Source organism: Sceloporus undulatus, chromosome 3 (assembly GCF_019175285.1).
Source record: "Sceloporus undulatus isolate JIND9_A2432 ecotype Alabama chromosome 3, SceUnd_v1.1, whole genome shotgun sequence".
Taxonomy (NCBI): domain Eukaryota; kingdom Metazoa; phylum Chordata; class Lepidosauria; order Squamata; family Phrynosomatidae; genus Sceloporus; species Sceloporus undulatus.
Window position 1 is genome coordinate 34002456 of NC_056524.1, and position 16467 is coordinate 34018922.

Genomic DNA, 16467 nt, shown 5'->3' on the forward strand with positions numbered 1-16467 from the left:
TGTGACGATGCGAAGAAGCTTGGCGTAGTCATATCAACCAACTCATGTGTGACTCAGATTGGTTCCTGTGCAGTATATACTTTTCATGTGTCTCTTCCTGTTTAAGGTAATAAAAAATTCAAGGAATCAAAGGATCAACATTTTAATAATATCTTATTTCTCAACTGCAGGTGTTAAACCTTTTGGTTTGTTCCCTGATGCCTTCTTCCCAGGCTGTCAACTTTTGTAAGGCTGGGAGGGAATCTGTACTTGCAGGTGGAATTAATATTTTGGGTTCTGAGGCAGACAAGCAAGTGTGCCCCCTGAGGCTAAAGCAGGTGTAATCCATTATATTAGACTACCTCAAGGTAGGGCAGTTGTGAAAGGTTAATGAGCTTCTAAGGAAAGTGAGCGGGGTACATACGCCACTTTGCGGCGCTCTGCCGCCGCCGCCGGTAGTCTGCGGGGGAGCCGGAGCTCCACACGGCGCGACTCCCGCGCGGACCCAAAAAGAAGCTCCAAATGGAGCTTCTTTTCCGTCGCATTTGCGAGCGCGAGGCCAGGGGCGCACTCGCTACGTCACAAGGACGCGACCCTACGGACGCTCAGCGTCCAATAGCCAAAGATGGCGCCGGCCATGTAGAAGGGTCGGACGAGCGTACTACAGGGGCGTCTATAAGAGACGCCCCCTTTTTAAAATGGACGTCCTCCGGACGTCCCAAATGCCAGTGCAGAAAGCACCTGAGACATCACTAGGTTGGCATCACCTGTGGAGTAACTGTGGTATCCCCACCCATTGACCTTCTCCCATATACACCATACAGATCCTCACAATGTTTTTTGTACTGTGTTACTCTATAATTCCAATATATAAGGAATGTAATGTATGCTGTGACATAAAACAACTACCAACATTAAAATTATACCTTTAAATTACAATATCATATGCACAGCCTGAATGTATTACATGCACCTGTTTCATGTGGTTGGTTAAAGAGAAAATTTGCCAAGATTTGATGTTTTAAAGAAACCTTTTTAATAATTATTATTTAATATTTTAAAAAGATGGGGAGCACTAATGACTTGGGGATTTAAGGATTGATAGTTTAATATGTGAATGTGATTAAATTATAAAGTGGACAAGTAATGTTTTCAAGAATTATAATGGATATTTTATGATTTAAGATGGGACTATTGGTATTTTAAGTATATTTTGGGGTTAATAAGACAATAGATTTGAATTAGGGAAAAATTCTAAGTCCGGTTTGAGAGGAAGTTCTTTTACTATTATTCTTATATTTTTTCTATTTTTTCCTGTTTTCTTCTTTCTTTCTTTCCCTTTTTTTTTTTTTTGTATTTGCTGAATTTTCCCTTTATTCTTTATCAGACTTGATGTATTATGGACATTTCAGTTGTATAAATCTATGTAAACAATACTTTTAATTAATTTAATTTTTTTAAATTAAAATTTAAAAAAAAATTTTTTTTAAAAACGGGCCCTCTTTCTCCTCCCAATGAGCCTCATCCCACTCACACCATCTCTTCATTATTTTAAAAGGACGCAAGTGAACTCCACAGTCCATCTCTGCCAAAGGCCATATGTCTGGGGAGCAGAGGTATCACTCTCCCTTAGGGTGTCACCTGGTGTGGACCCACACCCCCCCTTAGTGACACCCTGAACATGAGGACAATTTTCATCATGTTTTGGGGTCTTCCTGGGACATTTTAGGATGAGGGCAGGCCATTTTTTAACAAGTGAAAAGAAGATACTTAATGTTTACCTCATTTTAAAAAAGAAAAAGGCCTTTCCTGGGCCTAAATTGGCCCAGGAAAGGCCTTTTTCTTTTTTAAAATGAGGTAAACATTAAGTATCTTCTTCTAAATTGGCCCAGGAAGTCCAAAATGTTGTGGAAATGACTCCCACAACCTCTAGAGGGCATTTGAAGGATTAAAAATGTTTTTTGGGGGGGAAATTGTAAAAATGATGTTTTACGCCATATGGCTAGGAGGCCTCCAAACATCTTAGAAATACCTTCCACACCCATTTTGCAAAAAGAAGACTGACCCTTCCCGAGGGCTGAATGCAGCCTACATACAGGCTGTACTTTGTCCACTCCTGACTATAGAGTCTTCAGCTTGGGAAAGTAAGAAAGTAATGATCCCCTTCCCATAATCTCCTTTATGCACAAAATCTTCTGCTCATCAAATCTCTACTTATTCCTGTCTCTCTTTACAGAGCTCCCAAGCAATTATCCTAAGGGTAATTAGGATAGCTAGACACTTTTATTGTTGCAGTCCATTAACTGGAAGCATTCTATAAGTGGTTGCATCTTTTCTTTTCTTTTTTCTTTCTTGGGTTCTTTTATTTTCTTCGTGTACTGCTTGATACAATGAAATAAATAAGTGGTTTACAGTAAAAAAAATTATGAATGCTGTAGCTGTCCCTTCAGCCCACAAACTCTTCCTGGTGCTCCTGGTGTACTTTTTCAGTTGCTTTTATTCAACAAAAAAGAGGAATATTTAAAAAATGTCATTTACTGATAGGATCAACACTACTTCCTTTTGCCATTCTGTTGTACAATACACTCTGGGCGGGACTGACACATAACAGTGCACTGATAGCAACAGAACAAATTCCCATGGTGGTTTGCAAGATGATAGAGTGAAAATATCATGCAATATTTTAAATTAACAGAGGTCTTAAATTTATAGGATAGTTGTTTGTGTTTCTAGGTGGCTTGAACAGTTTATCTTAAACTAATGATATCATATGTGCAGGACCCTGTTAGGAAAAATCTTTCTTTTGAGGGTTCTACCAGCTACCAAATCAGGAAGCGTCTGGGTGCAGATTAGCTTCCAGCTGCAACTCAGTATACTGGAACTCTCACAAGCAGCAGATAACACTCTTGCCAACCAGTTCTGGCCAGAAGGGAAAGCTACACAGAAGCTTCTCTCATGATTTCCCCTCCTGTAAACTTGGCATCAGAACACTCATTACGTTGTTTGATAGGACATTTGGCGTTGGGTAGTAACAAAACAATGCCCAAAATGGGCAGAGAATTGACATGTTGGTTGTTACTGATGACAGAAACAGAATGAGTCAAAGCTGCCTGAAAGCTAACAGGAAAGAACAGGGAAGAGGTACAAAACAAGAATACCATCTTTTTGCTAGCAGTACAAAGAGTTGGACTTGTTTATAGAAACTTACTGTAATACTTTATAGTCAAATCATAATGCATTTTGATAACCTTATAGAAATAGTCTCTCACAACCCACAGGACACATGTATTTCTCCTCTGCAATATACAGAAAGATGAGACGCTGCTATTGTATTTATAAATGTAAAACACACATTGTATTTATAAAGGTTAAGTATGCATTAATTTAAACATCATATGTATTGAGCATAATTTTGCTTTACAGAATATCCAGAAAAGATTCTGCTTTCTAACTTGTGATGCTGCCAGCTACCTTGGTGACAATCTGCGAGGAATAGGATCAAAGTTTGTGAGCTCATCGCAGATGCTGACATCATGTTCGGAATGCCCTACTCTTTTTGTAGATGCTGAAACTGTGAGTATATAAGCACAACCAGACATATTGAGAAGTCATACATTGCAACCATTGTGGTAAAGATAAATTCATTTTATCTTTCCTATATAGACTTGTCAGCTCCTTTGGAAATACATGTTGAGGCTTAATAGAAGGCCTTATATTTATTATACAGTGAGCCCGTGCTATATGTGGGTTCATTATAGGCGGCTTCCAGCTTATGTGGAAGCCGCCAGGAGAGTGGGAGAATGGCACAATGGCCACACGGTGCACATGAGCCCCATTATATCCATCAGAAGGAGTGAGTAAGGACCTATCTCTATCAGTGGAAGTACAGGTAGACTCTATGACTCAAAGTGCCTGGACTTCAACTGGTCCACCATCTTACAGTCTTTCTTTGTCAGAGATAATTTGGCTACAGCAGCTTGGTTGTCGATTGCAGCTTTTTATGAATATCACATGACACAGGTTTTGTAGTAATCGCACTGACTGCAAATATGCATCTAGTCTGAATTCACAGTGCCAGTGGTTTAAAGCCTTAAACAGTGCTGAATGCCAGAACAATCCATTAATGTAAACAGGAGGGGAGAACAGAGATTTGAAACACCTCCATGTTGCCCAATGACCTGCATCAGTTTTCTTCAGTGTTTAAGCACACACAGTCTGTCCCTGCTGTGATTTTTTTTTTTTTTTTGCAACAACAATTTTTTTCAGGTTAGCAGCTGTCTTTCCCTGTGTTGATAGTGAATTCAAGAGGAAGGTCTGATTTAGACAAAATGAACTCTTAAATTAGAGACATGGTTAATAAGGAACTAGAGGCTGCAATTAAAACTGCTCCACCTTCTGTTTGATGTACTGTTTGATGTACATGCTTCAGGATTTAATCATAAAATAATTGAAACAATAATTAAATTATTGCAGCACTAGAATGAATTTAAATGTTTCTGTTTATATGAGTTCCCTAATGAATTTCTCAGAAGAAAGGTAGGTATGTGGATAGAAATATAATGAACTCACTTCAACAGAAAAATATTAATCAGACTTTAAGAGATTTTTCAGCTAATGGAGTTGAGGGGAGTGCAAAGTCTGCAGAGTGAAGAGAGGCAAGGAGGAAGAAATGCAAGACTAAATCTAGACATTTAATTTTGAATGAGGTGGTTCCAATTAAGTGAGGCAGTTATCAATTTAAATGTACCAGAGTGAAACCCAGAGTCAGATTTCTCAGATTAGTATGAAGGAGAACCTGAACTGATTGAGACAATATAGGAAGAGCTGAGTGATGGGAAAAATGATACTTCATCATGTGGTGAAGCAGAGTATGAGGTGCCATAGACTTTTTTGCAGCAGATGCTTTTAGGTCATTAATGCGCGGAGTGTTAAAAATGCTAGGCGGAGAGCAAGTGAATCAAAGTAACAAAATGATTCAGGGAAATATTAGCATTTCAGTTACGGTGAAGAGGAGCTTGGTTTTGAGAAAAACAGTGCCTAAGAATATGAAATTGCCAAACATATTTAAGGAGCTGACTGCATTAGAATGGGAAACTCCAGTAAATAGCATGTGTTTATTTGTCAAGTATGTCTCAGAAATTTTATAACTTTGAGAATCAAGTAATGGAACAGTAAGCTGTTCCAATGTTGGATGCACTACTAGCAGCATTAATTTTAGGAACTTGGTGAATAAAGAAGGTGACATATTAACAAGGATGAAAGGTGAGCAGACAGGGCGTTGAAGAAAACACATGAGACTGCAGGCTGTAAGACCTTTAGTAGCAGCATTACTGTTTGGTACAGCTGTATTGCTGTCAGGGTGGAATATTAGAGGAAAAGCAGGTGTAGGGCACATGGCTTGCAATGTACAGTAAAAGAGATTTAGAAAGTGATACAATTTGTGGCAGATGCCACTCAAGATTCTGTCTCTTTTGCAGCCAAGTCTGTTACATCATCACATATCAGTAGGAGATCGTTATGGAGGAAATATCAGGAGGTTGATCAGAAATTATGAGCAAATTTCAAAATTGCTCCATTCAAAGGAAATCTTTTTGGGGAGAAAGCTTTGGAATGTTTTAGTGGAAACTAATAAGAAAGAAGCAGTGCCCACAGTTCAGATTAAGTATTTAGAAAACCAATTAGGAATTCATTGCATAACTTTTAAGAAGGAAGAGAATTTGAAAGATGGGATTTGTAGCCATTCCGACCGATATGAAACAGGTAGAATCATAGTATTTTAGTGTTGGGTGGGACTGCAAGAGCAATCTCGTCCAACCCCCTGCCATGCAGGAATACACAACTAAAATATTCCTGAAAGATGCCCATACAAACTCTGTTTAAAGACCTCAAAGAGAGAGAGTATCCACATGCTGAGGAAGTCCATTCCACAATTGAACAGCTCTTACAGTAAAGACATTCATCTCAATATTTAGGTATAATCTCTTTTCTTGTAATATGAATCCATTGGCTCATGTTCGTCTCTGGAGCAGCAAAAATCAAGCTTGATCTATCTTCTACATGGCATCCCTTCAGATATTTAAAAATATTTATTGTGTTTCCTTTGGTCTTCTATTCCATTCCATTCTATTCTATTCTCTCATTCCCTAAATGGTTCCTGATAATAAGGCTTGGGTTCCAGACCTTTGACAAATTGGCTGCTCTTCTCTGGACATTGATTCCACAATCATTAAATATACATAGAGTCCAAATGTGATATACAGAAAGATCAGAAGACAATAATACATGAATAATATAAGCGACTCAGACAAGATGATAATCAGACGTCCATTATCAGGTTCTTGAACTTGATATTTTGACTTATTTGGTCTGCAGTAAAAATACAAATAAATAAGTAATGCTCACTACAATGTCTACATTGTATGTTTTCAGCTTCTTTCATGTGGACTTCTTGAGAAACTAAAATTTAGTGTTTTGGAACTGCAAGAATATTTAGACACATATAACAACAGGAAAGAAGCAACACTTTCTGTAAGTATGTTTTCTTTCTTTTATTTTTCATATAGTCATAGTAGTGCCATAGTAGTACTTTAAAATTTCAAATATGCACAGAAATTATATAATCAGTTTGCTTTTTTTCTAGTCAGATATGGGATTATTTATAATATATCACTGTATTTTCTTTGTTTTCAGACTATGTATCTCACAGGATAAGAGCTAAAACTAAAATAGGTATTCCGCAGAGTAGAGTCAAGTGAACACCCTGGTTCACTCGGGAGCTGGTGGTGATGAAATGAGTGGGACAGAGATCTGAGCAATGACGGCGGAAGATTCAGAATGAGTTCGATGGGGCTCTTGGGAAAGCCTATGCCTTAGCAGTGGTGGTAGGAAATAAATCGTTCTTCACTGCCACCACTGCATTCGCAGTGTCGTCCAGTAGAGCTGTCTTGAGTGGGCAGGGGCCTTTTACATTTTGTCCCACAAGAGCAGTGGGTAAACCATTCAGTAGCCCACTGTGAAGAATTTGCACAGCACTGTGAATAAAATCTCTCAAATCCACTCTGAAATGGATGCAGTAGTTGGTACAGGTCTGGTGGATATAGCCTTGGCCCCTGCTTGTCCAGTGTCATTGGATATATTTCAATTTGTGCAACCTGAGGATGTGGACAGTATCCTTGCAGAGGTGAAAGCCATGCCCTTTGTGGCTATAGTGAATGTCTCACTGCATCAAGGCAGGTTTCCCTTTGGTCTAAAAGAGGCTGTGGTGAGGCCATTATTTGGGGGGCGGGGCGGAATCCTCCCTGGACCCCAATATACTAGAGAACCATCAGCCAATCTCTAAGTATGTTGATGACACACAATTCTTACAGTATATACTTGACTATCAGTCAAGAAATTTATGCCCCCAAATGTATAACTCCAGAATCCTGGGTCAACTTATATACATGACAAGCCAGTGTCCTTCTAAACAGCTGCTAAGACAGAGTGTGCTTTCCTTCCCATCTGCCTTCCCCCACATGCCTGTGTTTGTTTGCATGTGTGGTTTGTGTGTGTTGATTGATTGGGAGTTGCTGCTGAACACCTCACACTTCCTTCTTAACCGCTGACAGCTTCCTTCTTAACCGGAGGCAGGGACAGAGAGTGCCCTCGACTTATCCACAGGTTGTATCAAAATCCACAGTTTTGGCCCCAAAAATTGCCCTTGAGTTATACATGAGGTCAACTTACAGTCAAGTATATATGATATAGTATCTCCTTTCCCTCCAATTCCAAGGAAGCTGTTTCTTTACTAAACCAGTGTCTGCTGTCAGTAATGGACGGGATGAGGGTGAACAAATTGAAACTTAATCCGGACAAGAGAGAGGTGTCTATGCTGGTTACACTGAAATCTCAGGTTTATCTGAGCCTGGATGCTCAGGTTTTGGCTGTGGCCAGGAGTGTATTGCACTATTAAATCTAGTATGCCATGTATGCCCATTTCTTGAGAAGTCAGATCTGGCTGTGGTGACACATGTCTCGATTACATCCCATTGGGACTGCTATAACACACTCTATGTGGGACTGCCTTTGGAAACTGTTGCAAAACTTTAGTGGATCTAAAATGCTGCAGCCAAGCTGTTGACCAGGCTTGTTTACAGGGAACATGTGGCTCCATTGCTGAAACAGCTCCATTGGCTAGCCGTCCTTTTCCAGACAGAATTCACAGTTCTGATTTTGACCTTCAAAGCCCTACGTGGCTTGGGTCCAGACTATCCAAAAAGACTGTATCTTCTTTATACAAGCCAGTGGAAGCTTACAGGGGTGGGGATTTCTCTCAATCTCACCACTTTCACAGGCACAGTTGGTGAGGACTTGAGAGTGAACCTTCTCTGTTCCTGTTCCTTGGCTGTGGAACTACCTTACATAGGAGATCTGTTTGAGATCTGATTTTATGTGCAAAGTGGTGTACTGTACTGTATTTTTTAATCTTTAAATATGTTTTGAGTGTTTATGTCTTTTTAATAATGTTTTTAAATAATACTGTTGTTTAATTCTTACTTAGCTTTTGTAAATTAATGTCTTAGCTTGAGCTTTTGAATTTATTGTGAGCCACCTTGAATCCCATCTTGAGAGAAAGGCAGGATAAAAATTCAATAAATGAATAAATAGTTAAGCTGCAGTCTGGATTTCATGGAACCTTATTGTACTTACTTCTTAACAAACATTCTTGGAATTGCACAGCTAATGCATTTACGTTTGAAGTATTTGCTGTTTAATCTTGTCCTCAGTTAGGAATTTAGCACATTGATTAATCAATTTTATGATGTAAACTTACTTGGAAATCAGTATTTTGTGAACTCATGTTAACAAAATCTTACTCACCAATATCTCAAAAACATAATCAAAAGTAACAGTTTCTAAGTGATCAAGCTATGGCTTCAAAGCAGTTTGTTGATTGTATTTCTGATATTTTCTTACTTTCCCACAAAAACAGTGGCTGGCAAACTGCAAGGCAACATTTGCTGGAGGTTCAACAGATGGTGTTATCACGTGTCAGCCAGGAGACTCAGAGGAAAAGGTAAAACATTTTCTGTTCTCTTGTTTCCACACTTGACAATTTTGTATTATTTTAACTAGAGGAAAGACTTTCATGTGTATTGTGTTTGTTTGAGACCATAGGCACAATATAATATCAGAGCAAACATAGTATTTAATATTAAGTAGGTGCTGTACTTCCCCCATTATTCTCCAGCATGTCTTAGTTAGTGTGCTCAAGTCTTTTAGGGCCCAGGGAAGAGGTACCTATCCTCTGCTATTTGGTAAAAGAAAATTAAGTCTCACTAAATTAATTTTGAGTGTTTAATTTTTAGAAAAACAGATCCAATCTGCCTGGAAGTCCTTTCCCATTAGCCTTAGTATCTGGAGATGCTCTTTAGTTACTACATGTTGTGTGTGGGTGTTATAAGAACTAGATTTATTTTTCTTTGCCTTTCCATGTCTGTTAACTGTTAATCTTCATAATTCTCTGATTTTACTGTTCTGTTGGGTTTTGCACCTCTTAAAAACCTGCTTATTACCTTGCTTCCTTGCATCATCTGTTTTATCCTTTTATGCTGTTTCTCCTCTTGGTTTTGGCAATATGAGCAACACAGGATGAAGGAAAGTTTGCACAAGCAGCTTTGAGGTCTTTGCACCAGACCTTAGATCTTTTCTTCTGCGTTTGAGCTCTGTTTACTCTGTATTGAACCCTTTTTAGCAATATTGCTGAGTAAGCTTTCCACTACCTTTTTTGATATAATTTTGGAAAAGCAGAGGTCAGAGACCTGTGGTCTCTGGATATTGTTGGAATGTAGTTCCCCTCATCCCCAGTTAGGGAGCATGGGAACTGTCACTCAACAGTATCTAAAGAACTACAAGTATCTCAACTCTAATTTAAATGAACAGTACTGGTGAATTTATTATGGTTTTACAAAAGAGCAGATGTACATTAAAACCTAATGTTTCTCTTTATTCTAATGACTGAAAGAGGAAAGTGGTTTTTGTCAAGTGAATCTAATTTTACTGCAGTGCTATATCAGGGTGTGAATTATATTAAGCATTATATTAAACCCTTTATATCAGCTAATGGCTTACACTAAAAAAAAAAGATTTCACAAGTGATGGGGGAAAATAATGTACTTTTTGTGGGTAGTCCTTACCAGTATGTATTGATTCTTTAAAAATGAGCACATGTTTGTGTTTAGACTCTATTGTATACAGTATCTTGAAACAGTCTAAATTCAGTGGGAATTGCTTTTGACTAGACATACATAGAATCACACTCTAGTCATCATTTGTTTTGTCTCGGTCAAAACTTGTAGTTATCACTGAACATAGTTATTTGAAGCATACCATGGTTCTTGACAAACCATTCAACCCACAACCTTCCTGGCCTAAAACTGAATTTTCCTGCCTTTTTCCATGCCAAGTAGCAGTAGGTTTTCAAAGAAAATACAATCCAAGAAATCTTCCAATGCCATGTTGGCATCTTTTCTGAACAGTCAAGCTGTTTCCAGAAAACATTCAATTCTTCACTGCTGTTCATGAATTTTAACAGGTAAATTTAATGGCTAATTATTGTGTACTTTTACATTCAGTAAGATTTTAAATAGACAGATAATATCTCAAGATATGAAAGGAAACATTGAGATGTATCTTATAATGCAAAGTCATTCTGAAAAATAGCTGTCCTTAGAATTCTGCATTTGATAACAGTTTGCCTCATCTTTTTGTGTCTGACATAATATTTACAGATTGCAGTTGCTGCATAATATATGCATAAAATTTTATGCATAACTACAAAAATAATAAAACCTAAGTACATCACAAATATACAGTTAAATACCCCCAAATAATTAAACTACCATCCCTTCTGTGTTCAAAAAGATGCCATGCATTTGTAAGTGTTTAAAAAAGCAACAACACCTATATCCCAAACCACTGAAAGCAATATGTAACTCTAAATCCTATTAAGAAAAGAGACTAGCCACTTAGCCAGACCTAGTATTTAACTGTCATGGCAAATCACATTATCCTCATTACACAATATCACTCAACACTAGCTATTTTATGTTATTATTGCTGCACGTTTCAGACAGATGTTTCCTAAATCAATTCACTTCAGTGAAAAAATAAAATGCAGGCCTTTTCCTCAGGTGAGCAAACTTTAAAAGATACACAAACAAAGGGATGTGGAAGGAGAAGAGACACTATTAGCCTGGCAATGAAGGTTAGTTTCTAGTCTGTTCCTTCCTCTATCTGGGAATTCATCCTGGGGGAGGAATAGTTGTAATTTCCAGGTAGCAATTGTTTTAATCCAATTTGTTCCAACTAATCCAGTTGGTTGTCCTGGCAATTCCAGGGCAACTGGAAGCTAGAGCAAAATTCTTTCGAGTGAGATGGAAGGAAATAACGCTGGCTACAGCATTTGGTTGTATGAAGGGCTGATCTTGCCCTTCACACTATGTTCTTTAGGAGAGAGAAGCGCTGGACTATGAGAAAGTGCATGTAGTACTTCTAGAAGGATTTTCTTTCCTTGCTCTTCTACAGTCCCCTGAAATCTCATTCTACACATTAGAAAAGCAAAGCAAGTGGCTTCTGGTGATAGATGGTGCCTAATGGCAGTGACGGTAGTGGTCAGAAAGTAAAGAGGGAAATAAGTCACTATTGTTGTTGTCTTGATGTACCTTCAAGTCAATCAGAATTCATGGCAGCCACATCCAGGGTGTTCTTGGAAATGTTTGTTCAGAGGAGGTTTGTCTTATGCTGAGAGGATGACTTGCTCAAGATTACCCAGTGGATTTCTATGGCTGAGCAGGGATCAAACCCTGGTCTCCCAGAGTCCAAGTCTAACATTCAAGCAACATTGGCTCTCTGGGCCCCCATAATGTCCTGTAATTAATTTTCCCAAGTCCAGACTCCAAGATGATTCCACTATCTTCTACGAATTGAACATAAAAGACAGGTTTGGCGTATGCATTTTTTAAAATATATTTTTGCTTACTTTCAAACTTAGGAATTCTGCATTAAGTGACATTTTCACTTTCATGAAACTATATTGAAAAGAAGCTCTTAAAGATCTGGACTTCATTACACTCATTATAATCTATTATAATCTGATTGATGTGAAAGGTGCTATACTATTCCCTTTCATCCATATTTCCAGTCTATTCTTTCCTGTACCTGAGAATTCATCCTGGGGGAGGAATAGTTACAGTCTCCCAGTAACAGTTGTTTCTCCAGCTAATAGTTGTGCCCAACATGTCCTTTCCCTTTGCCTTTTCTGTCTCTTATGGCCAGGCTTAGGTGGTCATGCTGATAATACTCTCATTATTTGTAACATTTTAAGGTTCAACTGTTCCTGCTCCATTACTTTTCCATAAGGATTTGGCTAGTCTAGGGTAATGTAAGCATTAACTTGAAAGCAACCTTTGGACCATACACAAATTTCCACATCCTCCTCTTTCTATTTTAAGCTTTCCTAATCTGGGCTGGCATGGCTGTACTCTTTCCTGGCAACTGCTCTCACTTCATTATACAATTTAAGGCAGGTTTGCTGGGAACACCGCCAATGGTACTGTCCCAACCTCTCTACTAATTTTTTGAGGCCTGGTTATATTCTTTCCTCCCCCTCCCCATTTCATAGTGTTTGATCCCTGCTTCATAATATACATTTTAGAACTCAACAGAAGCTGGCCCAAAAAAGTGTCATCTTATCTGTTTTATTTTCTCAGACTAGTACAGCAGCAATTTCCTGTTTTGAATTACAACTTAGTCTGATATTTAGCTATACTCTTGTATGTAGTATACTCTTGTTCTGCACTACAGATATCAGTCATTTGTTTTCCATTAACAGTACTTCAGGACAAGAGTTGCCTTTTAGGAGCATTTTGTTTTGTGCAGTGCACACACACCTGGTTTTCTTTGACAGAAAAGTATGTTGAGAACTATCAGCAGAGGTAATTGATGCAGATATTATAATGTAGTAAACTTGCTACATGGAGAGAGAAATCCCAGAGATGCAAGCAGGTTTCAGGAAAGGAAGAGGCACTAGAGACCACATTGCAAACATGCACTAGCTAATGGAGCACAGAAAAAATTCCAAAAATGAATCAGCATATGCTTTATACACTATAACAAAGCAAATGTTTGACTCCATAGATCACGAAAAGCTATAGAATGGTCCCAAAGAAATGGGAGTACCATGACAACTGACAGTCATAATGAACTATCTGTACTTAGCACAAGAGGATACTGTGAGAAGAGAAGGCAGAGAAACAGAATGGTTCCCAGTTAGAAAGGGGTCAGGCAAGGCTACATTCTGTCACCTTATTTGTTCGACTTGTAAGCAGAAAATATAATGCAGAAAAATATAAAAAGCTGGTTTAAGCTCAGAGGAAGGAGTAAAGATAAGAAGAAGGAACATCACCAATGTAAAATATGTGCATGACACCATGCTACCAGCCAAAAACATCACAGACTTGAAGCAATTACTACAAAAAATCAAAGAAGAAAGTGCAAAGGCAGATTTAAAGCAGAACATAAAGAAAATGAAATTAATGACCATGGAAGAGCTACATAAATTCAACCTAGACAATGAAAAAATCGAAATAGTTAAAAAGTTCCCGTACCTTGGATCACACATTGTTCAAAATGGAGACTACAGTCAAGAAGTCAGAAAAAGACTATGAATGGGAAGAGCAGCTATAAAAGAACTAGACAAGATTCTAAAAGTTAATGATATACAATTGAGCACTAAAGTCAGAATCATCCAAGCCACTGTATTCCCAATCACTATGTATGGATGTGAGAGCTGGCACATGAATAAAGCAGATAAAAAGAAAATCTACTAATTTAGATATGGAGCTGGGGAAGAGTGCTGAGGATACTGTGGGCAGCCAAAAAGACAGACAAATGGATCCTAGAACAGATCAAGCATGAACTCTTCTTGGAAGCCAAGGCGGGGTACAGACCACCCTAAAAAGGGCGGTCTGCCAGCGCCTTGTTTTGCTGCACGAGGAAGCCGCAGCAGACAAACAGCGCATCTCCCTCTCACAGCAAAGGAAGTGAGTGCACTTTGCTTGTGACACCTGAGTGCGCCAATGGCGCACTTGCAATATCACAAGTGGGCCGCGACGTGCGGACACTAAGTGTCTGTTGCGTCAAAATGGTGGCGCCCATGTGTACAGGGCACTGCCATTTTGACGTACGGAATACGTGCTAGGGTTATGGGGCATCTGTAAGCGATGCCCCGATACAACCCTAGCATGTATTCATTACGTGCTAAAAGGCCCGTCTGTCCAGGGCCCAAGATGATCAAATTGAGGCTGGCATCATGAGAAGGCATAATAAATAATCATAATAATAATAAAATATTTATTTATATCCTGCCTCTCCCTTCCAGGATCTAGGCGAGTAACAACAGTCCAGTAAAAACAAATATACAGACAATAATAAAAAAAATTCTCTGATTCCCTTAAGCCTCTCTCTTTCTGCTAAAAATACACATAAACATCAAGATAGAATACAATATTCCCAGTACAGTGTACTTAGTTACAAATTTTGTAACTAAGAATCGACACAGGTCGAATTATTCCAAGAGACCATCGAGAGAAGTGGTGAAAGAGTAAATGGATCAATTTGGTTAATTCAGCTGGAGGTTAGTCTGGAAAAGGCAATACAGTAATAGATTTTTGTGGGGTTTTCAGGCTATGTGGCCATGTTCTAGAAGAGGTTCTTCCTGACATTTCGTCAGCATCTGTGGCTGGCATCTTCAGAGAATGCTTCACAGATTCTGTCAAGATGCTGGCAAAACGCCAGGAAGAAACTCTTCTAGAACATGGCCACATAGCCTGAAAACCCCACAAAAAACCATGGATTCCAGCCATTAAATCCTTCGACTCCACAAAGGCAATAATGCTAGGAAAGCTAGAGTGGTAGCAGAAAGAGAGGAAGGCTGCATGCCAGATAGTTAAGACTCAATCAGGAAGGAAACAGTGTTGACCTAAGCAGAGCACTGGAGGTCTTGGAGATGTCTCATCCACAGGGTCACTATGAGTCAGAGTTGACTTGAGTCAGGGTTAACAACAACAACAGCAAATTTGCTATAGGAACCAATGTGGTAAAGTGGCTTCAATGCTGGAGTAGGACTCTGGGAAAACAGGTTTCAAAGCCCTTCTGAGTCGTGGAAACATACTTGGGTGACCTTGTATAAGTCATATCCTCTTAGCTTCATAGAAAGACAATAGGAAACCTCCTCTGAATAAATCTTGCCAAGAAAATCCAGTGATATGGTCACCTTAGGCCTTAATCAACTTGAAGATACCTAACATCAAAAGCAATTTGTCCAATCTTGACTGTGTTCAATCAAGATACATCCATTTTCTAAAAGTGGTATGTGGGGTGAAGTCATCCAGCATTTACCAATTGCATTCAGATGTAAAGACTGGGCCTGCCCATTGTTTTCAACTAAGAGGTTTAGACATGTTGATAGTTGGATTAATTGCATATATAACAGGGCATGCCAGCTATTTAAGAATATTTGGTAATGGCTGTTTAGGAGGTGCAAAAAGATTAAATTTATTGTATATGCAGTGAAGACTGTTAAAGAGTTTTTTTAAAAACTCAATAATTGTCAAGTATTATCATAGTGATCTTCTTTAAGACAAGAAAATGTGGTTTTTACTTCTCTCAGTACAATAAGTATTTTTTAAAAGTCTGATTAGGGATATAGATCATAAGTATATTATTGAACTGTAGTTCCTATCTGCTCAAGCCAGAGTAGGCAGTAGTGAATGGAAGTTGCACTTAACATTTGGAAGACTATATATTTCCATTCCTGACTTAGAGTTTAGTACCCAATAAGAAAAGGAAAAACAACCTGTATCAAAATGTTTTGGTTTTGATAGGGATATATAGTGAGTTCTTAGAAATTTATTTACTCTGGGATAGAAGCATAGCAGGTATTTGTTACTGCATTGTTGCAGTTGGCTTATATGGTGCAAACCAACTGAAATTTTAAAAGTTGATATAAAAGGATACTGACATGACATTTTATATGCTCTTGGGTTATACCCATCCTCTTCTTCATACTAACCTTAGAATTTTATTCAATTAGAGAACATCTGGTGGGCAACCCCCATTTATTCAATGGGGCTTTGTACAATGATTGCTGGATTGTGTGCTCTTCTCCATCCATGTCTGTTTCTTTGGGAGTGATGGAACAGCTGTCTATCAGACTTGTAAACATGGAGGTTATCAAACCTGATCTAGTGAGGGACAGAAGTTGTGGTTATCCTTGTAAATGATGCTTCTGACACATGAGTTGCCCAGACTCTCTGTTGAAAAGATAGGAAACAGTCTTCTTTGACTAGATGCCAACTGTTGGGGAAGGGCTGATTGTAAATTTGATCCCTATCCTCTTTCTCATAATAGGTAATTGGTGCTGTCTGAGCCTAGCATACCTGGGGCAGG

General features: G+C 38.6%; 1 protein-coding gene across 4 annotated transcripts in view; it reads left to right on the top strand.

Moving 5' to 3' along the window:
- FRY (FRY microtubule binding protein) overlaps positions 1-16467 on the top strand; it is a 225898-nt gene that overhangs the window by 198464 nt on the left and 10967 nt on the right. For all 4 annotated transcript variants that reach the window (XM_042460592.1, XM_042460591.1, XM_042460590.1 and 1 more), the window contains 3 exons: positions 3403-3552; positions 6409-6507; positions 8951-9034. In XM_042460592.1, the coding sequence (XP_042316526.1) occupies positions 3403-3552; positions 6409-6507; positions 8951-9034 (333 nt within the window). The remainder of the gene's footprint in view (positions 1-3402; positions 3553-6408; positions 6508-8950; positions 9035-16467) is intronic.